At 44.9% G+C, this 25,961-nt stretch overlaps 3 protein-coding genes across 3 annotated transcripts; 1 reads left to right on the top strand and 2 right to left on the bottom strand.

Moving 5' to 3' along the window:
- Nucleotides 1-1,837: 1,837 nt before the first annotated feature.
- Nucleotides 1,838-10,547, bottom strand: LOC103335303 (ATP synthase subunit a). The gene has a single exon (XM_089042571.1). It carries the CDS (start codon nucleotides 3,520-3,522, stop codon nucleotides 2,572-2,574), a length of 951 nt encoding a protein of 316 aa, XP_088898697.1. The 5' UTR covers nucleotides 3,523-10,547; the 3' UTR covers nucleotides 1,838-2,571.
- On the top strand, nucleotides 8,439-11,314 carry LOC107881344 (uncharacterized). Its single transcript, XM_016794956.2, is given in 5 exon segments — nucleotides 8,439-8,604; nucleotides 10,535-10,878; nucleotides 10,959-11,078; nucleotides 11,081-11,239; nucleotides 11,241-11,314. Coding segments are annotated over 5 exon segments (843 nt in total). The 3' UTR covers nucleotides 11,295-11,314.
- LOC148914445 (NADH dehydrogenase family protein) lies at nucleotides 11,066-13,954 on the bottom strand. The gene has a single exon (XM_089042575.1). It carries the CDS (start codon nucleotides 12,524-12,526, stop codon nucleotides 12,227-12,229), a length of 300 nt encoding a protein of 99 aa, XP_088898701.1. The 5' UTR covers nucleotides 12,527-13,954; the 3' UTR covers nucleotides 11,066-12,226.
- Nucleotides 13,955-25,961: the final 12,007 nt, after the last annotated feature.

Here is a 25,961-nt window from a genome sequence, read left to right as displayed (position 1 = left end):
TGACATAAGGGGCCGTTTCTCGTGAGGGTCGAACGGGAACCCGATCAATCTCGAGCTCAAACTCGGACCTCCCGTCCGTTGGCATTTCGTCCGTTGCTTACTTCCTAGTCGATTCTACTCATCCGGTCACTCTAGTCTCGCCTCGGCTCTTCCCCGGGGGTGGGGAGACGAACAATCTCAGCTTGTCATCTCGTTTCCCTCGTATCTCGTGGAGGGAGTATCATATGGACTTCCCGATTTCTGGCTCGAAAGGGAGTTTACTTGCTCGACCATAGGGAGAGGGAGAGGAGCAGGAAAGCTTTCACTCGATCGAATAAGCGAGATTTACAATAATCGAATATGCTTTTCCCTCCCCCTTCTATCCGACCATCTATCCATTCGGTAAAGATGCCCCTCAACAAGCTAACGATGAATAAGAAAGCACTCGATCGACAAGTAATAGTGAGCTGCTTCCCCGCTATCCGATTAATGGAAGCAAATTGGAGAGACAGAATTCAATGCCCTACTTTTCCAATAGAAGGCCGACTAACCCACTATTTCTTAATGACAGACTCGAATTGAAAGACTTCATGCTCGTGTCGGGAGGGAAGGCCATAATGAATAGTAGGGCCAATCAGACGAGTGAGTCGATCAAGCAATCAAGAAAAGGCATTCTTCTCGATCAAGCAATCAAGCTCTCACATTATCTGCCTGCTCTCACACCCTCCCTCTCACAGATTATTCAAGAGCTTCCGTCCACTCCCAAGGTAGGACGATAAAGCTTCTCCTTCTATTTTCAGGTAAGCCCTCTCACATTCTTTCCCCGTTTCTCAGCCCCTTCAATTAGAGGGAGAAGAATAGTAGGTTGGAAAAGTTGAAGGAGAAGGTGGGCCCGTATCGCTCCCTCGGGAGAAGAAACGGTAGCTTTCATTCTGTCTCTCCAATCCTTTCTCGCCGGGACTTGCTGAACATGATAAGGTCGTTGCAGGAAAAAAAACCTCCACTTCCGGGGTGGGTCGATAGGAATCTGTCTATTAGGTGAAAGCAATCTGGCCGTTCCCACACTCAAGAAATAAGAAAAGAGAACCACCTTGAGTTCGATCCACAGATGAAAGGGAATCGACGGGGTCTACTGTTGGGGCAAGATCTGGATCTGTTGAATCTGAATCAGTTCTTATTCTGTATGTACCTTCTCCATTTGCTGGACGATAGCCGCCTCCATCTGTATAGCTGCCTTATCCATCTGGACCTGCTCCATCTAGATTTGTTGGATCTGGATCGGAAGAAAGAGAAGAAGCTCTTCTTATCTTTCTGGGTAGGGATGACCAGAAGGGTTTAATATCGATATTACTAGTCTACTAGAAACGTAAGGAGAAAACCAACCGGGGGTACGATCGATTATGAGGAGAAAAAGAACCTACCTTTCCTCCGCTCTCCTCATGTGGGAAGACGTAGTAAGGGTTGGACGACTTACTTGTGCCCGAATCCACAGTTCCATCCAAACCCGGAGCATTTCAATTCTATAGAGAATTTCTTTCACTGGGGGAGTACTAATCAAAAGGGGTTGTATTCGGCCCAAGCTCAGGTTTTGGTTCTCCACCTTCATCCCTCCACATATCGGATCCAGCCGATGATTAACACAGCTTGAGGGGAACAGGTTTTGGTTTTCCGCCTGGGCCGATGAGGACCAGTATTCTATTCCCATTCTATTTCCAGATGATTCCTATATGTCCCATTCCGGTCGCAACGACCCGGATACAAGCTCCGGGGGACCTAATTGGGGAAAGTGGATGAGGAGAAATAGTAGCAGATTCAATGGTGGAACCTTCGGGTTATTGGTCAAAAAGGGAATGTCCTATCACGTATTAACCACCGGGTTCGGATGCCACTTTCCGGTTAGGATGCTTTTCACACACCGAAGAATTTGTCTCAACGATAATCAAAAGAGCCGCATTAGATTCATTCGAATTCGCTCTTATCCTTCCCTCTAGAATGGAATAGCCTTCCTTCCGGCTCGGGGATTGGACACGAATAGAAGCAGCTCCAGTTCCAGAGCTTATCCCAATAGATCTAGCGGATCTAAGGGGTTTTTTCTCCTTTTCTTGGGAGAGTCTCTCCAGCTGGATCATGAGGGCACAAAACACCTTTGACTAGGTTCAAGCCTAGCCTAGGATACCCCGCTTCCGCATACACACCAGGGAATGAATTTGGAGAAGGATCAAAAGGAATTGGACTTGCTAACCCGGGAATGGATGAGCAAGAAGAGACAGATTGATGACAAGAGGATCCAACAAATCCAGATCCAGATGGATAGGGCTAATACATTCCATAAGGATGCTCAAATTCATGAAGTCTAATGTCTCTTGATTCTCCAAACCAGTACCCACTTTCGACACAGCATATAATGATGGATCGATATGAGCAGGATTTGAATCCAATGTCGTTCACGTACCAGTCCTCTTTTGATCATCATCCCCTTATCGATGAATACGGAAGGGCGAATCCGGAGATTATCCGTACGTCGTCCAACCAACCCTATAGCTGGAAACCTTTTCTTCGGGGTCGATTGACTGAAGGATCTCCCTCCTCCAACTATTTCAACTCTCTGTTATTAGTATGGCGAGCCGAACTAAAGGCGGTTCTCTTCTCAAATGAATTGCAGTTTGACCCAATAGTGAGTAGCCTTTCTTCTTTCTTCTCGGTCCGCTTTGGCTCCTGATCTTGAGCTCGCTTTTGTTCAATTATAAATAAAAAACCGCTTTGATGGAGATTTGTAGCATCATTCAAGTAAATACAGATTGAGATCGTAGAAACATGAGCTTGTGATATAGCTACACCTAATTCCGGACCGGTTAATGCAAGAACTATAAATAAAGGACCAGGATCTCCTATAAAAAATAAAAGATCATTCATACATAGCATAGTCCAAGCGAACCCACTTAAAATCTTTACTGAACTATGACCGGCCATCATATTAGCAAATAAACGTATTCCTGAGCTTAATGCGCGAAAACAATGAGGAATTAGCTCAAGGAGTACTAAAAAAGGTGCTAACGGCAGTGGGACTCCTGCGGGTAATGAGAAGCTTAAAAAATGAAGCCCATTTCTTTGAAATCCCACTATAGTAATGCCAATAAAAATAGAAAATGAGAGACCCAAAGTAATGAGAAAATGACTTGTAACTGTGAAGCTATAAGGTATCATACCCTGGGGATTACGAAATAACGAAAAAGTAAAAGTGACCGAGATGCGAGGGAAAAACTTTTGTTTCACATTTCCGGAAAGACCGCCTATTTGTTCGTTTACCAGGTTCGGTACGAAATCATAAATAAGCTCTACCGAGGATTGCCAAGCATTTGGTACTGAGTTTCCTCCTCCGTTTTTAGTAACAAAATGAACCAGAAGTAGGACCAAACTGAGAGTTAGCAGCATAAACAAAGAAGGATTTGTGAATGAGAAATACAAGTTTCCTATATTCATAGGAATCAATGGGAGAATGGCAAATTGCTCAAGCGGGCTGTTGGGCGTAATCGAAAGTATCATGACTTATTAAGATTCACTTGTAGTTCCGCTTCTTGTTCTAACAGAAAGACTTGTCGGAAATCTGGTTGGTCCAACCAAGAAAGGCATGGGAGTCTTTGGGCATCTCACAGGAAGAGGACGAAGAGTCAGCTTTTTTCATTTCGCCAACTCTTCTTCCTCTGTTCGGAAAGTAGCTGATAGAGCCGGCACACAACTATGACCCTCTTTTTGTACCAAAGTACCTTGCCCCAAAACTTTCTCGGAACGGGGTCTTTGGTACACGCCCAAAGAGAGGTAAAAAAAAAGGAAAAAAGCCATCGTAGCAACTGGAGTTTGAATAGGACTTGATTAAGTCCTATCATTCTGATGAGAAAAAAAAAGGGGGATGGCATGGCAGCGACTATCTCGGTAGGTCGGAGAAATTCAAAGGATAAAAAAAAAAAAAGGGAGGTCGGAGAAATTCAAAGGATAAAAAAAAACTTTGAATCGAATTCTACGCTTTCTTCTCTTATGAAATTTCTAGTTTGTGATCGTCTCCCCAATATGAGATAGGTTGCAGCTATAGTCAGAACTCCAACTGGGACAATCTAGTTTAAACCATGACCATCTTTTTCTCTTTATATCGCGTTATATTATATATATTATATATTAATTAAGGCTTCTACCGCCTCCAATAATACAGTACAACACGAATTTTGGGAGGGTTCTTTTCTTCCTCTCTTAGTATTAATGCCTTTGTCCGGAGGCCTTCTTGCACCAGCTCTTAAAGAGAAAAGACTGTCTTAGTGTATGTCCCACGACCTGTGGGACCGACAGTAAGTAGTTGGAATCATCAACTTTCTCGGGGTCGCTTACACGGAGGTAGAGTCAGCTGACCGTTAGCGATCAACATGTCAAAGATGGCGTATACCTTGCTTTCATCGAAATCCCCGACTTTAGAGAGTCGTTCTTTGAGATAAATTTGCCTGCTTCTTTTCATCCCCGTTTTCGTTCTTTTGCGCAGGGGTATGAGGGGTTAGCCTCAGAAGGACAACTTTTTGGATAAGGCGTTAAGGCGGCCTTCTAACCCTCGGCCTATCTGGTCCCGTGCGGATTAACACCCTTTCGTTTCTATCGAAGGCAGCCAACCATATGAAAGCATTTGATCGTCGCGGTTTAACCGGTCAGGGTCTAGCACTAGACCTGAAAATGGAAGGGCTGCACTTCACGTTGATGTCGGCTATGCGCCTTTTGCATCCGATGACTCAGTTCACAGACCTAATAATTCAAAGGAAGAAAGCAGATGGCCGGCTTCCCTCCTCCTAGTATCCTTACTGGTTGTCTGTCTTTTCTTTTAGGCCGAAGAGGGGAGGTCCAAGTTTTAACCTGATGGGGCACTAATAGCGATACACATTCCCAGTGTCTCGATAGCTCATAGGCGGAGCCCTATTGAGCTGCGCTTCTTTCGCCTTACTTACCGCGTATCCAAACGAATAGATTGAAGAAGTAAAGTGGTTTGGTTGTTGTGCGCGCCGGGGGTAGTCGAGTTGCTTACGAGGGGTGCTGTACGCTAACAGTAATTACCTCCCAGGAAGGAGAGCCGCATAAAAAGAGACTCTAAACAGACTGTATTAGAGCAGCAGTCGGACTTGTTGCAAGAAAAGGTAGTTGAATGTGTTAGGCGAAGAGAATATAGCACGTAGAAGCTTATTATAGAGTCGGTAGTTCGACGGCTTAATGCTTGCCAAAGAGAGTTCTATAGCCCTTAGGATAAAGATATGACCGTAGGATTTCATAGAGAGAGCCTTTGGGCTCCTCTGAAATACCCAAAAAATGGATTGTATTCATGTTACCACGTCAGATGGTTGAAAAAGGGGTTATTGCTACCTAAATATGGCTTTATAACTCGTTTTAGCTCTGGACAAAAGATGGGAACCAGGGAGTCAGACCAAAAAGAATTAGTTCTTTGATCCATTTGGTGTCCGGAAATCCCTCATTGATAGATATAAAGAGAACACAGCTATTGAAGCTATTGAATCAACTGTGGGACTTGAGCTAGTTGGCATATCTTAACTTTTTGAATCTTCCTCTATAGCATCCGATTACTGATTCTTTTTCTGACACAAACAAAGAAGATAGAAGAAAATCTTTGCACTGTATTCGCGACAGAAGGGCTTTGTGCAAGTGAAGAAGAAAGAATGCTTGAGATTCCAAGTAAGGCATTCTCCCCGCTAGGGGAGGTAGGAAAAACCTCAGTAAAGATATCACTCACGCGGTAGTTTACTTGCTTACTCTTTATTTATTTTCTCTCTCAATGCTCGTGCAAAGAAGATTGACTGATGCCATACTCTTCTATAATAAATAGTTATTCTAGTGCAGCTAGGAGAGCTAACTAAGACTAGGAGCTGTTCGGGAGAACTCCGATTTAAGACGATTTTAAATAGACGAGATCAGATCGTAGAATATCAAAGTCTGTTCCCGCGTCCCTGGTTCTATCAAACCAGACTATTTCATTCCAGGGAGCGCTAAGAAGCAAGGCCGGAGTGAGATGAGCGTAGGTTAGGTCAGCTACCAACTAAGCTAGGAAGCCGGGAAGAGCCGGTACGGCTAACTTTCCGATGTGTTAGTGTCGTTCCGAACTCTTAATTGACTACCGGCATGCTCAACGGCCTAGGAGCGATTGCCCGACAGCCATAAGACCTGACCGCTATCAGACTGAGGAGTAGATTTCTTTCATCGATCACCCATTCCCCTTTTACCCAATGCCCTCAATCGACGGGAGAAGAAACCGAACGTACTGTCAAGGGCTTACTGAGGCCCCATCTGCATTCCTTCTTGCACTAGAGGCCACCACAAAAAGCCTTGTGCCAATCCCGCAGCGTCGAAACCTTTCTCTTGAACCACGGGTCGTTTCATACCCACCTGCACTTGCAAAGGCAGACGCATCCCTGGCTTCGTACGGATAGATACACGTCTTCGAATCTCTAAACTCCCACCCTCTATCGGAACTCCCATACACTCATCTCCATACAACATGTCCGCCCGTATAAGCCAAGTCTAACTCTTCTGAGTAGTCAAACCCCCACGGAGCGGTAAAAGGGCTGGGACGCTTGAGCAGGGGCTAAAGACAGGTACAGGTGTGACTATAAGCGAGCACTTTACTTTCCTTGGTCTGCTTGTTCATTCGGAGGATTGACCAAGAGCGCTCGGTGTGATCTACTGACGAAAAGTCTGCCCATACGTCCGTTTTTCGTACCTCACAGGTGATTCACCCTAAAACACAATTCTTGTGCGTATTGAGGGCGCAACCTCTGAATCGATTTACCTAAGACTAGAACAGTCCCCCCGGGAAGTCGGGTTCCTTCTCTTCTTTTTACCCGCCCACGGCCCGTTCCCCGGAAGTGCCCCCAACCTCTAAAACCTTACGCGGGGGGATAGCATAGCACAGTACTTCGGGCCTGGAGTGAAGCAGTCTGGTTCTTTAGGGGCGAACGAACAGCTCCTTCATCTCGGAGGGGCAACTCCTTCACTTTTAAATAAAGCGACGCCCCACCGTGCCCACCCAACAAGCTAGGTTGCTTGCAAGACAATTGCAATACAATCCGCAATGCAATCATTCAGAATGAAAGGATTTAACAACTCTGGGTAGACTTCCTGTTTCATAACAGCAATAGCAATAGCTAAATTTCAATAGCTGTAGCTGAGCTACCTAACAAGACCAATCAGATCATTTTCAGTCCATCGCTCATAAAGAACCAATAATCTTTCGGCAGTAAACTAAGCCAAAAAGAATGGCTTTTATCCTAAAGAAGCAAGGCCCTTGCGTGTTAGACGCTACCATTTTCTTGCTTGTGCATGCCAACTTCCAATTAAAATATAATAGAAAAGATAGGTCTTCCGCGAGTGCTCTAGTGATGCGGCCTCGCTAGCTTTCTGATAAATAAGATGAAACTCTATAAAATGAAAGTAATCACACGACTATCTATATAAAAAAGAACTCAACCGCGGGACCAAAAGAAAGATTGATAACTGATGTCAGGTAAGGGATACCGCCACCAGAGAAGCCTGCCGTTGAGCCGGCTTACTCGCCCACCATGTCAGCGCCTTCGGGTTAGTTCTTTATGGAGTGCTTTCTTTCATAACAATTCTCCTTATGGAAGTCCCCCACAAGATCAAGAATGCTTGTTGCCGCGGCTTTCTTGGTTTTTCGCTTGGTTTGGCTGGCTCAGTTGCTATTGCTACGGTTGCTTGCAAGACAATTGCAATAAGCCGCTTAACTGATTTAGTTTAGGAGTGCCGGCTCCAGGATATTGAATATCTGGGACTGAGAGTGCCAGGCTGCGACCCATCTTTGCAAAGCAAGAGCGAGGCCAAGAAGCAGCAAAGCAGCACTCGTACACTAGAAGGATGGGGCATGGTGGATCGCAACCATGCTACAGCGGAACCACCGGGAGATTTGTAAACAACCGTCGCAAGCAACCTGGTTCTGTCATACCCATATCAAAAAGGTAACAAGGTTTTTGAACCCCTCGTAGCGTTAGCTATAGCTACTTTTGGCAAAGAAGCCATCGAGCTGAGAGAGATCCTCTCTGCTCTTCCAACTCGATCTTCGGCGGGATCTAATGCTTTCCCGGTAGAGGTTGCTTGCAATATCGGCTAACTCAAATGAAATAGAGACATACATTCTTCTTCCTAAACCTGAACAGCAAGCAGTTCTTGACGGAAAGATCCAATCTTCTAAATTTCGATTCTTTTTGAGTCACTTTCATGACTTCACACAAACCTAATCACGCAATCGAAGTGTTAGCATTTTGCAAGCTCACGCTTCAGAGGGATTAGCTATCTCAAAGCACGTGCCCTCTCTTACCAAAGCTGTCATCCGAAAGGCTTGTTCTCACTATAAACTACGCAATTAGCTGTTCGAGCCAGCAACACAACAGGAGACAGAGAAAAAAGAAATGGACAAGAAATCCCGTCTTTTGTTTAAAGAATCGAAATTTAGTACGGGCGTCATGTACCTCACCGATGATGCGATGCTATGCGACGACAGAGACATAGAGGCGGGACGTTGCACTATCAAGACTAGGGAGGGAAGAGTGGAAGCTTCAGTTCCTTCCCGAGAACGTAGAGTACCTTGCCCGTCAGAGTATAATGTGTCTCAACAGGCTCGGTTCGGGACTATGTGAAGCAGTTCACAACCGTCGATCTTGGACGTCACCGAGATGGGGGAGAAGGATCGACTCTTCTTCTCATGGACTCAAAAAGTGGGCGGAGCTAGAGTTGCCAATAAGTGAAGGACTGGGCTTCCGCACTCGCTGCAGCCGAGCGCCTCGAAGTTCAGGCATCAGGTTGGACAAAGAAAAGAGAAGTCGAGTGGGCCAAAAAAAAAAAAAAAAAATGGGAATGGATCCGCGCGCGGAGGGACAAGTTTGCTAGTGACCAAGCATCGAGTCAAGCTAGCTAGAAAAGACTAATGCCCAAACAAAGGGTGAAGAAAGGCTAGTCATATTCTTTTCACTGCCCTTATAAACAATCCTAATCAGTCACTTTATAGTACTCTTTATTTCGTGCTTTCCCCGAGTGGGGCACACCAATAGGGCTTCTTATTTTGCTGCAAAGTCCCTTGACACCTTTCTTAGTGAGTACTTAAGTCGTACTCGTAGATCGTAGTTCGATCGAATATAAGATGCACGCTCCTATAATTTCTTTTTCTTCCCCAATTCAGAGTACAAATAGACCAAAGACCAGGCTTGAAGAAGCTGCTTTGATAGAACCAGGGACAATCTATCTATTAACTGGTAAAGGTACCCCCCAATAGGAAACCAATGAGAAAGAATCACCCATAAAAGATGTGGAAGTAGGGATTCCAGCGAAAAAGGGACTAAGTGGAGAAGTAACTAGGAGAATAAAGCAAGAAAGAAAGTAAACCTCACCCCAGGTAATCACAGCTTTCTTCCCCTCAGGTCAAAGAGTAAGAACTCGCTTTCGAGCTAACCTTACATGGAGCTACCTGCCAACAAGCAAGAAGAGTTCTCATTCACGGCTAACTAAGCATTCGTTCGGAGTTGACAAGGGAGAGGGCTTACTTTCCTATATTATGTTATGATGGATAGGCTGGCTGCACTCCCTTTGAGGTAAGAACAGTTCCTTTTGATTCAATTGCAAGAAAACACCCTCTTATGATTATGATACGAACACTAAGCCAAACATTTATATGGATTCCTAAAAAATTAAATAATAGACTATCATGTCATAATATATGACAGAAGCATCACTCTGTCTGTTGGATGCCCTTCTTCACTGCAAACATTTATGTGTTGCCCTTTCTTTAGATTGAAGATCAAACTGACAACCATCATCCTATCTTATTCCTCAAAAACCCGGCCAAAGAGAGAAATTACTTTTTTTTTAAAAAGGGTTTACCCCTCCATAAACACCATTCACAGACCCGTATACTATGCAAAGGCAAAGAGATTATATATATTTATATATATCTAGTGGAGGGGATCATAATCAGGTCAAACGAAGCTCGATAGGCGCCCGTGCATAGCTCAGCGCCTAAGAAAAGTTGCAGTACTTGGCCGAGTTGACTCATCAGTAGTAGTTCTACCAATTTTTTATTTTTGATTCAGTTGAAGAACCACCAGTTTTTTTCACCACTTGCAATCCGAGTAGCAGATCCAAATGCTTAGCTACCAGTAGCATCCGAGCCAGATCTTAACCAATGGATCCAGCTGCTTTCCCGTATTCCCTATTCCGGCATTAGAATGTTCCGACCCGATTTCTCAATTCAACATTGAGCCGGCCCCGCTTTCCTCTCCCGCGGCAAGAGCTCGTTCGCCAAGTCCGAACTCCCACTTTATCGTCGATGACGGCTCTCTTCGATGCTAGCAACCGCGTTTGACCCTTTTCCGCGCTTCTTTCAATTTCCTTACATTCTAGCTGAAGGAGAGACTTTACCTTTACTTAGAGAGGGGCAGCAATACTACTACGCTCTTCCGTGCTCGTAGGTTGACTTCCCTTATGCATCCCGCCGCTTCACTAATGTGAATAGGTTATACAGAAGGGTGGGTTGGTTATATACTCTTATGCGCGTTCCTTCTTCGAACCTTTTGGTATGTATTGCCCCCTAACTATAGATCAGATCCACCAGACGAGAAACTCAATTCCGCACTGCTGCGGAGTCGTCGGACTTATCCACCAAGGGATTCGTGGAATTTCTGTGGATTGCGTTGGAGGAAATCTACCAAAGCTAGGCAGATAGATAGACTCCTTTCCCGCGGGGAGCAAGAAACTAAATCAAATGATTGTTTTTTAATCAGCGCCCCTTTTGGGTATGCAGGTACTAAGAGTCTTCTCACTACCAACCAGCAGACATCGTCTGGCTGGGTCTTGCCGGTATCAACAACAAGAGAAAACAACCAAATGGAAACAGCAACTAACTATGGCTCTTGGCCCAGACAACGCCCTAGGCGTAGGGGAGATCGGAGCAACAGGGAACGCCTAGACGACGTTTTTATTCCTGGGCTGCAGTAAGTAGATCGAGAGGTCGTTCCGCCCCTTGTCCCCGAATATGGGTAATATGTTCTCAAAAAATAAGTTGCTCCAATCTGACCTAGCTGGCGAGCGATCCCAGTTCGCGGCAGAGAACAAGACAGCAAGCGAGCGTACCTTTGTTCGCTTCTTCTCCACCAAGCACGGAAGTTTAAGGATAACTGTAGGTCGGTGGCTGCCTAAGGAAACTCCGATTCGATCCGCCCCCCCGGCTGGGAGGCATCTACCTCATCCCGATCACAAGGAGAGGTTCACCATGATGGGGGTACTTCTTTTTTTTCCCTTCCGGAGAAATACATAGGGGACCATTCTTTTGTTGCGGCATGCTCCTCAGATTTACGGATTCGCAGGGGGCCTCAGGCCCCACTTAGTTGACTGACAATGACAAAGGCTTGCGAAACTAAGTAGGGCCTTTTGAATTGAATCTTAAGTAGTCTATCAGTGGTGCGAAGCGGCTTTGCCCCTTTTCAGTAGGGGGGCGAAAGGTTAGACCTTAGAAAGTCAGCGAACAGCGGTTCTTCTATGTAGGTATGGCGTTCCCCCCTCTCCTTTCAGTCGAGCTACTTCGTTACCCTCTCCTCTCCTAACGTCGTCGAGCTAAGTGACTTCGTAACCTTTTCGTAGCGTAGTAGAATGAAGGCTACGCACCGACGCTCTCTTATCTATTAAGCGTCTTCGCTAACTCGCTCGCCTACTATACCCTACTATACAATACATTAGTAGGGTAGGCTAGGCTAACTCAGCCGCTTACTTCTAAAAATTTAGGGCTAAGTAGCGCCTTTTCCTTTTTGAATAACCCAGTCTCATTATCTTTCATAAGTCAAGTAGGCGAACCTATAGGTCCTTAGTAGGCGTTGACAAAGAAGAACAGCCGGTTAAAAGACAGCGAATCTTTTTATTTATATTTTATATTAATTATTTAATAAAAAGATATATATAGGCCAGCTTGACAAGCTACCCTTCCTCTTGATCTGAGGTGCGAAGAGAAGCATCTCTTTTTTATGACTTCCACTTATCGATCCCGGCCCGGAAAAGTAACCGACCAGGGCCCTATTGATGAATGAAAGAAAGGGTTTATGAGCCCTAGCCCTGTAAGCCCACACCTGTGTAGAGTGGATCGTTCAACACCTGCGGCACAAACCCATTTTTGACCTATTGGTCCTAGTATCATAGGCGACCGAACGGCCGCCCCCTAATTACTAGACCAACCTGCTATAATAATTCCATAAACACCTAGCGAAGATATGGCAAACAAATAAAGTAGCCCTATGTTCGAATCTGACAATACCATACCATAATCAAAAGGTACAACGGCCCGAGCAACCAGACTTAACATAAATGTAGTCACTGGAGCCATTCTAAAAAGGGAGAAATTAGCACTACTTGGTGAAATAGGTTCTTTTAGAATCAATTTCAAACCATCTGCTAGAGGTTGTAACAATCCGAACGATCCCACTACATCAGGACCCTTTCGACGTTGCACAAAAGCCATTACTTTACGTTCAGCTAGCACTAAAAAGGCTACTCCTAGTAGAAGTGGTAGAATTATTCCAAGTATTTCGGCTGGAACAGCTATGTACGTTTTCGATTTTCTATTCACTCATGATCTGGCCTGGTCGACTCGATCATGATATTTCACTCATGATCTGGCCTGGTCGACCCAATCATGATATTGAAGGATGGGACCTTTTCTCGAAAAACTCCGGATCCAGAGAAGAGTTGAAGATGGTGCAACATCGTTCCCCTCTACGTTCTGTTAAAATGAAAAAACTTGCTAGAGCGAAAGCACTAACGCCAGAGCTTGGGCAAAGTGGGGACTCTGCGTGCCCTGATTGACCAGATCTAAATAGATCTGGTTCAGACATTGAAAGCTCTCGTCGCGAAAAAAAAGATGTTCGGATAACTCTTGGAGATTTACTTCTGCGGGTAGGTTCACGTTCCCATCCGGAGTAGTATCTCTATAGACTCTAAAAATTATTGAGAGTTGTTCCACTATTTTTTCTTTAATAACATTCATGGTTACATCAGTAACCTTTGTTTCTATATTCATACTATCCATTAGATGGAGCATTTGGCCAGCTCTAACGGCTACAAGAATAGCTACAGGCAAAGCCAAACCCATCCTAGATATAAAATCCGTAATCAGGTGATCCATATCCGCTATTATATCGTAGTGTTCTTAAAGAAGACCGCGCCAATTCGTATCCCGAAGATACAAGCAAAGCGCCCGGTCCTCTTCTCATGCATCGAAGCTTTTTCTTTCAAGTCCGCGTGGTCAGGTTTTGCCTGACATAAGGAGTGGGAAATAAGGGAAAAAGCAGAAACTGAACTAACGGAGATTTTATACTCCGTGCTGCATCATGAAATCGTAGAACTTCTTTCTATACGCAACTGGCATACCGTCGAATCTACTCTACTTTACGATACCATCTTTCTTCTCTTATGAAATTACACTTCTCCGCCGACAGAGTGCTTCGTTGATTCAAAAGCTATGTCTTTCCCAGTCTTCGTGCTCTTTGGTGATTCTTTGACTCATCTCTTCCCGTAAGAAAGACACGAAAAAAGGGGTTTTGGTTAAAGAAAGGCCCCTTTTCGTCGGGTTATAAGCCTATGCTGATCAGCAGAGCAGGATGCCACACCTGCTACAAGGCTTACAAGAAAAAAAAGAAATAATGAAGGTAAGCCCGCCGCTGATTCCGCTTTACCTTCATTTCTTCCTTTTTTTTGCAAGTATTGGAATGAAAGCGAGAGCAGCGTATGTCCACGGTGATCAAGGCGGGGCTACTCCTTAAGAAAAAGAGGTTCTCGAAACCTTCGAACTGAAGCTGCTGAAGCCCCTCTGCTTGATCTGATCTTTCTCGAGGAATAGGATATTTAAACCAGACGGGGCAGAGCTCGTACTAATAATAGCTAGAAACCCGAGGGGCATTCTGGAATCTTGGCAGAGTCACCCCGATAAGACAACCTGGAGGGAATTCCTGCCATACAGGAAAGGAAAGACCTGGGACCAGTACTCCCCAACTTGGGAACTCAGCTTATAGCGAAGGGGGGCCTTTTTATGCGACACTGCTATGGCGAAGAGTGAACCGATACTCTTTATATTGAGATTTCCCTCGGGTTTCTGCTTAATTACTGGCGTCCGCCTTTATCATCCCTTTCTGTCTTTCCGGGATTGCCTATCGATGACCAACAAACGGAATCCAGAGGAGATTACAAGGCCATCCCATTCAAAAGGAATGGAGGGCGCAGGCAAAGAAAACTACCTTGACGAGCTACCAGTAAAAGGAATGAATCACGCTTGGGTACCTTCCACAAATGGAGGATGAGCAGAAGGAGCTGCAAGCCCTTTTTCTTTATTATTTCGAGCGATGACCTCAATTGATCAATACCGCAAAAGAAAAGGACCAAAGTCCCCTATTTAGTGGCAGCCGGGCGGAACTCGTCGGGACTAAGGGCACGGACTTCGAGCAATCCTTTGTTAGAAAGGGAGAACGGAGGTTTCATTATCGAGAAGCTAATCCGGCTTGTAGTTTGAGGGAGATACCCGGCTGGTGGGGGTCTCTTACCCATAGACTTGACTCTAACAAAGGCAGAAAGGAGGACTTCTTTGATAATAGCAATTTATGATACCGGGAAATGAAAGAGAAAATAAGACCGTCCCATCTTGCGAGATCTCTCTCTGATCCGCGTCCTATTCTCCGCAATTCATCCTTTTAGAACTCTTTAGAAAGAAGGAAGTGAGATGCTTGAAAGTCAATCTTAGGATACACGGAACTGGCAATTGAATCGATCTACTGAGACCTGCTCATCGTCAGATTTCCTTAATCAATGACACCTTCCTTTTCAATGAGTCCTAGCTTCCCCCTGGTCGACGAATCTTGAACCTTGAACTAGGATTGACTACAATCTGAATTCGCTACTCTCACTCAAGCTAGCCCCCTACAGGAGGAGCCTGATCGTAGACCACCCTCCTATCTAGAGGTAGGAGCGTAACTTCTTCGTTTTATACCTAATAAGAGCGTAGGTTTTTATTCCTGCCTTTCTGATGTTCCTTACGAGTGGTAGTTCTTCGACTCTCCTGTGTTAAGCACGTGTAGTAAGTCTTCCCATTTTTTTGTTATCCCTATTTCTTGCAGGTAAGAATGTATTAGGCTAGATAAGAACTAATTAGCTGTTAGCTCTCTTTTCCTGAAGTTTATATCAAGCTAGGATAGAACAGACTGTATTATATCTCTCAAGTCTTCCCCTGTTCCTGTATCTATTGGCATGGCCTTTAATGAATGGCATTAAGCAAATGGAGAGCTCCCATGTGAGTATCCTCGGTCTCACTCTTGTCCGAGTTATCTTGGCTTGACTCACGTTGAGCAGCCAACAATGCGTTTAAGGCGGCCTTCTGAGGACATTGGTAGGTCTTGTGAGATCCACCGCAGAGAATGCATTTTAGGGTTTATGATGATGGTTTGAAGAGGCACCGGTGCTTCGTGAGTGGGAGGAGTCTTTCCGTGAGCTAGGGCTTGAGCTTGCTCCCCCTTCATTCAGCCGGAGCTGGTGAATTCAATGATAGATTCTTTAGCCAAAAGGCGGGTGGCATTTTCCGGAGTAAGCTAAGGTATCTTATTACGTTTATAATGTTCCATCCCCGCTGAAGCAAAGCAAACACGCCCACTTGAACGCTTTGTTAATGAACTTAGTCTAATAGAAAAAACGAAAGAGATTTCTTTCTTCGTTTCCCCCGCAGCTATTCCTCCTTTAGACTCATACAAGCAAGTACAAGATGGTATTGGGAATAGAGGAAGCCAGTAGATGATAGTTAGGTAGTTGCAGAAAGCAATCGGAACTAGGAGGGAACGGGAGGGGCCGACAAGCAAAAGCAATGGCAATCAGCCGCCTAATTACTTTGCGACCACTTAGCGCAATAGTTCATATGTTGATTCATGAGCTAACTAAGGAGGCTGCCTTTATGTTAATATGTATGCCAATAGCATGAAATATAGAACATTGAGCAGCAGTCACTCATTATGTACGCAGTTATTAAACAAAGACTATTAAGACGAGTCGTGTGCGCGGGTGGTCTGATCGGGCAGCATTCTGTTCCACCAGAGAACGACGAGGTCAGGTCGCCTGGAAAGAGCTGCTTTGTCTCGGTTTTCCATGGATGGACAAAAAGGTGAGGTGAAACGAAAAGTAGGAAATAAAGGAAGGGCAGCTTACGCTTGTCTTCGACCGATGAGGGCAAAAACAAGGTTTTTGATTCCCTTACTTGTGATCCTATCGGAGCTGTTCTGAACGATACCCTTTCTCCTCACTTACCCTATCTAGTCGAGCGTCTACGAAACTCTCCTTTCAGCCTATGTGGTTTTTCTCCAAGACGCTGGAAGCCTTTTTCCTTTTGACGCCCGTGGGAATAACCAATTGATGTGGAGACCTCTAACTACGGTCGAGTACTGCTTCTGTTCCTCTGCCGTTATACTTGGCATCTACAGCTCCTACTCCTTCTACTGCCGCTTCTTACTCTCGCTCCGACTGCTGACAGAACCATCTCTTTAGTCGACAATGCCCTTCCTGAACATCCGGATTGGGATGAATCATTTACTCCTATGGTCTTAATAAGAGGAGGTAGAGTGAAAGATTCGCCAGGTGTGAAATCCCATCGTATTCGAGGAGTCAAGGATTTGCTGGGAATTCCGAAACGAAGTAAGAAGGCTGTCAATCAAATATGGTACGCGGTGCTTGTCAAATAAAAAACTATCCCTTAAAAGTGAGTTCGAAAGGTAAGAGTCTTGTACCTACCTAGTAGAACTCACTTTTAAGAACTAATAATAAGAATTTTCTCAGAAGCGAGAGCGCACCTCGAGAAACAAGTCTCAGGAAGTGAGTTAGTTATAGTATTACAGGAGCTAATAGCTTCAGAGAAATAAGCACAGGAAATACTGGTGGGAATCTCACCTCCAAGCCTTTCATGGGCCCGCGTTGAAATACCCAACAAAAATCCAAAGATCATTGATAGCAGAATGAAGAAACTGAAGATCCCGCTATAAAGATCTCCTCATAATGTAATTAAATTATTAGAAGCATACAAAAAAATGAAAGCGCAGCTAACATTATCCAGGAACAAGGAACAGGTGATGGATTGAGCAGTAATAAAGGTAATGGTTGGAAGCTGATGGATGGCCGAGTAAAGAACCCAGATATTAGAAGGGAGACCGTTACAGTGGTTCAAGGTAGCTAAATTCATGTTTCACGAGGACCAGAAAGAAGAAGGGATATTGGAAAAAGAAGTCATGGATTCAGCAATACAAAGAGGTTCAGCTGTTTCCAAATACGGCTGATCTGGTGATAAAGGCCAAGGGCGTGCTCTTCTATTGAAGGAAGAACAGAAACGAAACAGCTCTCTTTGCGTACTATGGATCTCTTACGTGCGACATTCCTTGCTTTGACGAGCAGCATCCAGTACATTCACCCCGGCTGGGCAGTAGCGCCAAGAAGAACTTCAAGCTAAGAGCGAAGAGAAGGTAATGATTTCGCTCAGTAGAAGGTCACCTACATGGATATTGAGGCTATAAGCCGCAGGTAAGATATAGTTCACAAGTCGAAGGGGAATCTTAGCCCGCCTCACTTGCTTTCTGTACTGCATAAGGGCCATAAGGGCATAAGCGAAGTCAAGGGATTTCCTTCTAACTAGTGGCTGAGAGTAAGCAAGCTACCTTCATTCAACAGATTTGTGGTTGAGTCAATAACATGCTCTGGGTCGGGAATCTTTGCTCTTCTCTTTTGCATTTCCGCTGCCTGCGTTCTTCTTCGTGTCCGTCCGTATCGCAAAGCTGGTCGACGCCAGCTGTAATGGTTGAAAATAGGGGGCCAACCAAGACCCCTACCCTAATCAAGCTTTGTTCGATAAAGCAAACGAGTCGTTCCGACGACCAGATTAACTCTTTTGAATTAGCCGATCTTACAAAATCGATCGGGCGGGGGCGGAGAAAAGAATCGCTGAGAGATAGATTCTACTATTTAGTCAGGACGAATGAGTGGCTGTGCAGCATGCTCCGGAGGAGATTGACCCTTCCCCGAGTCAGTCCAGTCGGAAAGGGAAGGGCCCGCTGTCTAGACTGCATTTCGGGAGTTTGAACACCATCCCATTTCAACCAAAAATACAACCCTGTCAAAGGTATCCAACCTTCCTTCCTTATGAGTGGAAATCCAATCCCGTTTTGTCCTTTTTGCATAAAAATCAAGCTAATATATATATTTTTTTTAAACCCGTTCTTCCGACCTGAAAAGCGCACAGTTTATCCTCCAAAAATGACCTTCTCCAGTCGGGGAACGCATGAGATATTTACCTAAACCAAGTAGGTCCTTGAGCGGATCCCACGTTAGCCCCAAGACGTTGGTCTCTAACTAGAAAAGTAAATGCTTGAGCTTGAGTGAGAAGGGCCTCCTCCCCCCGCAGGTATTTTGCCTGTATGGTGTTTACCGCCCCCGATCCAGAAGGTATGCCACTATCGGCTTCTATACATGTCTGCCTCCCTTGAAAGCTCTTGGTGCTGCGACTATCACCGGTAAGTTGCGTCGGATCAACATCGGGATTAGAATCAACTGCAAAAGAAACTAAGTCAACGCCTATTTGCTCTGGATCTACTGGCCCGGACGCTTGAATCTATTCCACCGCAAACAACCGAATATACTACTGCGGGATCTTCCGCAGCTTCTGTTGTTATTGCTCCCACCTGTCACTACGCCACCTCAGCAGCTGGGACTGGAACTGCTTCCGCATCTGGTACTCCCCAACCTTGTCTATCTATCCTTAGAAATAGGGCGAGTGTCTAAAGACCGGGTTATCTCTCTGAATCAGGTTATTCACTGGGCTGCTAAGCCATCGAGTCTTCTAGGGTTGATCGACCCGTTTCAAGAGGATTCATCCAAGACTCTAGATCTCGTTAATTCTAAGGTAGTTTACTTGCTTACTTGTTAGGGTAAGGAAGATGAGAGGAGGGCAGGCTTTAAGGCATATATAGTTAGTTGACTGGTTATTTGTCTTTCCCATCCCTGCAGCTACTGCAGGTGCCCGGAATTCATGGATTCTCTGGTAGAGGGGAGTCGAGGTGGCATTATTCTATTGTGGGCTGGCTTAAAAGAAGCTCCCAATTGTTGTAGGAGTAGCTACTTGTTTCATGGCTTTAATTTGAGCTCTTCAGATCCTGAATCTCCATAAATGGGTATGACTGATTAAGGTGACCAGCTTTGTGCGGCAACCACAAGTTAAGGTACTCTGGATTTGTTATAGCGCCACCATTTCACAATATACATTGTCCGGGAAAGCGAGTTTTGGGATTTTAGTTTTGTCCTACTGACGCTCTTCTATGAAAGTGGAGGCTTTACTTTAACTGGTCTGTTAAAGTCTCCTTGCTACGGCCTTTTTTATATCCCTAGCTCGGAGGGTTACTCGAACCTTTCGTTTTTGTACTCTGCTCGTTCCTTAGCACAAGCGCTAAGCGATAATAATTCCTTGAAGGTCCAATTAATTAATAGTAATTGGAGGACGGTTAGTGTCTGTTCTGCATGACTCTGGAACGTTATAGCTAAGGAGCGGATTTCAGGGTCCCTTGACTTGCCAAATGGTTTCCGGTATGCCTATACAGTAAGTCTTTACACACATGATAGTGGCAGCCAGGTTATCGACGATTCTACAATAGGCGGCCGCTGGAAAACCCGACTTAGCGAATCACTTCCAGGCTGGCATTAAATCTTTCTCGTGCCAGTGGCTCTTGTGCGCCCCATTTATGCTGGTGGCATACCGTACCGTATTGTGCTGAACACTCACAAAAGCCGTGGCCTTCCGCTATGTTAGACCCTCCCCTAGAAGTACAATGGTTGGCCCCTCCGGAACTGGTAATCTCCGTTTGACTTGAAAGGAGCCTTGTTCAGCAGGTGCGCAGCAAGTATTCTTTCACAAGTTTGGCGCAAGTCGTACCTCCTTAGCTGCTTGTACTAAAAAACTAGGGCGCTATACGGAAGTTCGTGCCTGCTTATCCCGGCCACCTCTTTAGCTCATCTCTTGTCAACGCTAGCACTTAGCCACAGGAAAGCGTCTCAAAGCACGTGTGGCGCGCTATAAATAGACTCACAACGAAGGAATTGCTTGCCAGGGAGAGGGGGTTTACTTGCTCGACCAACGGGAGAGGGAGGGAGTCCCTGTAGGAACACCAATATTGTTGTTATAGGTATAACTAGTGCAATAGGTACTCCAACTGTAAGAAGGTACTCCTACGAGGATAGCATACCACTAACTAAGAAAGACTTGCGGATGCAGAGCACGAACGTCTGTACTTTAAGACAAGAGTGTAATGAATGGTAAAGACTCCAACTTGATAATGGTGTCAAGGGACGGAATGAACTGTATCGTAAGAAAGAGGGACAGAGTCACCTTAGAGTAATGGTTCGATCACCAGGGACTGAACCTAATGATCTGTGGCCCTAGAGCCTGCTTGCCCACTAGTATAGGTCTAGTCTATAATCCCAGGGATAAACCTTTTTACACTCAAGTAATCCAACCGTGGAAAAAAGGATATGCTTGCTTGCTGTAACTGTAGGGGCTTACCTTTACTTTAAGGGAGGAGATGAGTTTACGAATCATAAAAGAGGGAAAAGCTTGGAGTCATACGAATCGGGCTCGGGATCGGGATAATAGGCCTAGGGCTAATAAAGTAACTCGACTAACTAAGTTAGTCTCGGGATTAATTTGTGTAATCCAATCCAGTAAGAAACGAAGTGGCTCGATCAAAGGTTTTGAGATTTCTCTTCTCTTGTTTGTCTCTTAGGTATACCTTTAGCGAAGCGTTCAACAATACCATCGCCATCGGCTGACTCCAATGAAACCATTTCTACAGCAACTCAAAGGAGGAAACGAAGAAGAAAGATCTAATCCCAGGTAATGATTCTACTTCTACTATGGTGCTATTTGCCATTTGTTCTACAACTCATGGTACAAGTATTCCCTAAGTGATGAGTAAGGAGATGGAAGCGAAACTGCTCGAATGAAAGCTCTAGCGAGGAGGGAAGCGAAGCTGCTCGACGACAATGGATCGAAAGAGAGTAAACGAAGTTGGCGAATCAATAGCAATTAGGGTAAATGAAGTGACTCGACTAGTTAGTCTCGGGATTGAATCAACCAAGGGAGGAGATGAGCTAGCGAATCAGGAGCAGAAACCAAGTGAATTACTTTACTTGGATCTGTTTTTAGCTATATTTCAACCTTTTCTCCGATGGCTTTTGACGATTGGATTTCTCGAGTCTACTTTCCATGCTTTGACCATTTCATTTGGCAGAGAAGAAAAGAAGAGATGCGGCTTTTGACGGATGTTCTTAGGTTCAGCAACAGTTGAGGAGCCAACCTGCTCGACAATAATTCCATAAACACCTAGCGGAGACGGTGACAACCTAAATAGGAAGATTACAACTCCGAGACATTCCAATAGAAAAACAAATTCTAGTCATTTATGCGGCTATCAATGGATGATGGAAAAACCAGCTAGCTCGGATGCTCAGAAACATCGTAAGAGAAGTCGTCCTGACAAACGGTTATTTCAGACCTACGTGGAAAGCTTTCGACAGAAAAAGAAAGTGAGACTCGTGCTGCTAGAGGAATTGATCCGAAAGGTGTTACATCACTAAGGTGCGTATAGCTCCTGATCACTGGCACTTAGTACGAACAACTACCTTAGCACTACGTTCTGACTTTCCGATTGGAGTTTTAACACAAGTAGATCGCTACCCAGGGCAGATGCCGGGAAGCAAGGTGGTTAAAAGAGTTCTTGCTCCAATCTCTTCGGCGGATCCAACTAAGGAATGAACTGGCTTATTTGTAGTTTTTGGGGGGGGAATCCCCCTTTTATTTATACTATATGGTTTTTCCATAAATCATTGGTGTAGCACGTAGGTGGATGAACCCTTATAACATGAGATCCGAGGAAACGCAGTTAAATCGACTGAAAGGAGGAGATGAGCATGAACATGCGAATCATAAGTCAGGAGTGAGTCATACGAACTCAGGATCGGTAGAGAGGGAAGTTTATAAAAAACCTAGGGGGAAGAAAATGGGGGTTGCTTACTTTTGCCCTAGGCGAGAAACGGAAAGATCTCAAAAGCCGAGTTCGTCTAGGGCAGAAAACAGGGTTGCTTACTTTTGCCCTATGCTAGAGTCGACTTTTCAAAGTCATTCGAATGATTCCCCAAATCCTAATTCTTGAAAAAATGAGATCCATTATAAGGCCTAATCCGATATAGAAAAAGGCTCCCTTGATTTGCTTGATGTACCCAATGATATCGAGGGCATGAAACTCAATAAAAATCCCGGCTAGACGAAAAGTTTAGCGCGGATTTGGGCAAGAAGCTTGAAAACAGCTATTCCTATAAAGCGAACTCGACTGCCAAGGAAACGAGAGGTATGGGAGTTAACTTGCTCGACCAATGCCAACGGGAGGAGATGAGCTAGCGAATCAGGATCACTAGCTGGCTCGACTGAAAGAAGGAAATGAGCTTGCGAATTTAGAATCGGGAGGAAGGGTTTCTTTTTCTTGTGGGCCCGCTAAGCTTTCGCCCGCATAACCATTCCGACGAGAAAGACTATTAAACAACGAGCTTCGCTGAGCCCTCCCCTCAGTAGGTACTGTATAACTATTACCCAGACCGAGATAGAAATGGACTCCTGGACGAAGGATCTCCTCTTCTGCTGATAGAGCCGGGATTACGTCCTCGCTCTAAGAAGTAGGCAAGTAAACTAGCTAGTGCCTCTTTTATCATAGGCATTTTGGTCAGCAGGCTACTATTTCAGATCAATTCCTGGAGTCATGCCAACAAAGCCAAACGGGTGCCACAACCCCTTCAGTAGTTGATCTTGCCATTGCTATTGATACATATTTAGGCGGAGCAAGCGGAGCAAGGGATGCCTCAAGACGGGTAAACCAATTCTATGGCCAAAGATCTGTATGGAAACCTTGTTTTGAGATTCCCCGTAAGAACCTGAGAAGTAAGAAACTAGCGGTTAGAGAGCCACGTTCCTCTCTCGGAGTTGAGTTACTCCATTCCTCTCTGTATTTGAGCGCATCTCCTCTTTTGAGGGCTTTCGTGAAAAGTTGTTTGTTGGTATGCCGGATAGAAAGGTTCCGGAAAACTGTAACGCCTATGTCTCAGGACAATGAGCTTTAAAAAGACATGTATTCTTAGCGGGGACAACCGCGTAGGCGGCCTTTCTTATAAGTACATCTTTACGTGCGTTTGAGATGTCCGAGCTGTATATTGATCCAACGGATTGGGACGCGAGTGAAGGGGCAAAAATTGCAGTATCAAAAATCATAAGAGAAGCAAGGTCCACTCTTTGTGAAATAAAGGAGAGCAGCCATCCCTTTATGTAAGGCAGTCAAGCCCTATCTAAGTAAAGCTACGGCTCCTTGGTGGGAATGAAAAGGTGGTACCCCTATCACAACAAGGCAAGTTCAGTTGACGGACCACTTTTTCCCGGGGGAGGAATCGTTTTTGTAGTAAAAAAGCTTATGCACGTAGTTCGCTGGAAGCTAAGAGTCTTATAGCCCAAAAACAAACGGGAATAGCGGTTTTTGTAGTTCCTTAAGACCTTATTACTAATCTATTTATAGTCAAGCAAGCCTGGCTAACACACAAAAAAGCACCCGCCGGGCCTCTCTCTTTGTTTCGATGAAAGCCTCAACGCTCGCGTTCTACGGGGAACTCTTTTTACTATTTACCTTTAAAAGCCGGAAGCAAAGGGCGAAAACTCAAAAACGAGTCTAGTAAAGGGTGCTTGTGTTGTGGTTTTGAGTTCCTTGGCTTGTGTTCTAATAGTAACCACAGAAAGAAAGCGGGGAGCATTCTCTATCAAATAATGATGGAGGGGGTTCATGGTCCCTAGTTCCGTTTGCCGTTCCTTAGCACAAGCGCTAAGCGATAATAATACCTGCTTCCCATTCATTCTTTTATAAGGATGCTCTTCGGCTGGTCAGTAGAGTAGTTGGCACACGCTGGTCAATCCAGTACGTACGTCGCTTTCATTCCGCACGGAAAGGCTGTTTAAGTTGCTGTTTACGCGCTTAACTCACTAGGAGAAGAAGTAAGGAAAGATTCCCTCCTTGTCTAAAAGACGAAAAGATGGATGAGCCACTCTCTCCATCCGACTAAGCTTAGCCTTTACCTGGGCACCTTGCCTTCTTTCCTTGCTTTGGTGCTAGCGTATATAAAGTAGTAGACCCCGGCTCCTTTTAGCTTTCTGTGGTATGGCTCTTATAACTCTTAGTAGCTGTTCTCTCCTTCCTCCTTAAGGAATTGGATATAGAACCGTTAGGAGCATTCGTTAACAGAGATGGATTGGCTTCGGTTGACCTTCTTACTATGGGAATGCTTGAAAAAGCTCTTCTTCCAATAAGCTCGTGACCACTCTCAGAGGGGAACAAAAGGAATAAGTGCTCAAAGCTAAGATCAGCTGCTATTGGACTTCTTTCCTTGGCGAGAAGGGTTAGCAGGGAAAGCAGCCTTGTTGATTAAAGTAAAGGACCAGGGGTCTAGCGCTTTTGTTTTGTTTTGTGGGAATACCCGCCTTTTAATATGGATATCAATGACTAAAGTCTCTTCCCGGCTAAGCCCGAAAGAAAAAGAAAGAGAGTTAGATCCGAGAGTGAATTAGAGACATTATCTCACAGATGAAAGAAAAGAGGTCACTTGTTTAAGTCAAGCAATCGTAGAGACCGAGAAGAGTTTGCAGTGAAAATTATCCCTCTACAGGCCTCTTAAAGGCAGAACCAAAGAGAGTAGTGAGGGGAGAGGAGTTCAAACCCGACTCAAGGCCTAGTAGATCTATTCCTGCTACCTTACTTACTTCCCTGGGGGAGGTTGAGTTGAAGAAGCTGTGACAGAACAAGCTGTTACAGAATCAGCAGCTATTGAACCCCGGAAGAAGGACTACTGGTAGTGGTTCGTCTTATCTTATTAGTAGCGGTCAGTGGGAAGAAGACTCGCTCTGGCTTTCAAGCGTGAACCAGGTCTTGGATTCGGCATTGGTTGGGCATGGCATTAGATTAGGAAGGGGCCTAAGCTAAGCCCTGAAATTGGAATGCTTTACTCTTACTCTTTGGGTTTCGGAAGAGAAAAGCACTGTTTAGCTGCTTAGATCCTCTTTGAGATGAAATGCGGAAAAGTCCTAATCAAAGGCGAAAGGCGCCATCCAAGCAAAGTGGGAATACCCAGCAAGATCCGACCAACAATCGAGTTCATACCCGGCTCAAGGCTTTAAAGAAGAAAGCCCAGGCTCAAGGGCCCATCTCTGTCATATTGTCAAGCCAAAGAAGATCATAGAAGGCACCACCAACCAAGGCTTAGTGAGCGGGCAGTCAGTCTACTTACTTAAGTTAAGACCACTGGACAGTGACTCTTTTCCTTTCGCAGTCAGTTCAGTTTAGGCTGAGGCTTATGCCTGTGTGTGATTAGGTAAGCGCACTTTTTTATTAAAGGTCTAATAAAAGAAAGAAATGATAGATTTCCTTTGCCTGTGGTATAGGGCTGGGCTTGCAGCCGAGCTACTTTCTTTCAGAACCTACCTTCGATTCATTTGGCCTGTTTTACTAGTTATAAAAAGGATATGCCCTCAAAGTCCTCTACTCGAGGGAAGGCGGATGGATCCTTGATTTGTATCTACTGATGCCACGAAATTTTATTATTGGCCTTGCGATAGATGGTTCTCTCTCGACTTCCCAAAATACAAGTCTATAACCTTGAGGCAAAGATTCAAATGAATAGAGTAGGTGCTCGCGTTTCTAACCATTCTTATGATGGGCCTTCTCTTGCTCTGCCATCTCGAATCTTAGATGAATAGCCAACTCAATAATCAATAAAAAATATAGTCAAATTCACCAGTTTCGCTCTGGTAG

This window comes from Prunus mume, linkage group LG8, assembly GCF_029339155.1.
Source record: "Prunus mume cultivar Tortuosa linkage group LG8, ASM2933915v1, whole genome shotgun sequence".
NCBI classification, from domain to species: domain Eukaryota; kingdom Viridiplantae; phylum Streptophyta; class Magnoliopsida; order Rosales; family Rosaceae; genus Prunus; species Prunus mume.
This window is presented reverse-complemented; position numbering and strand designations above follow the sequence as displayed.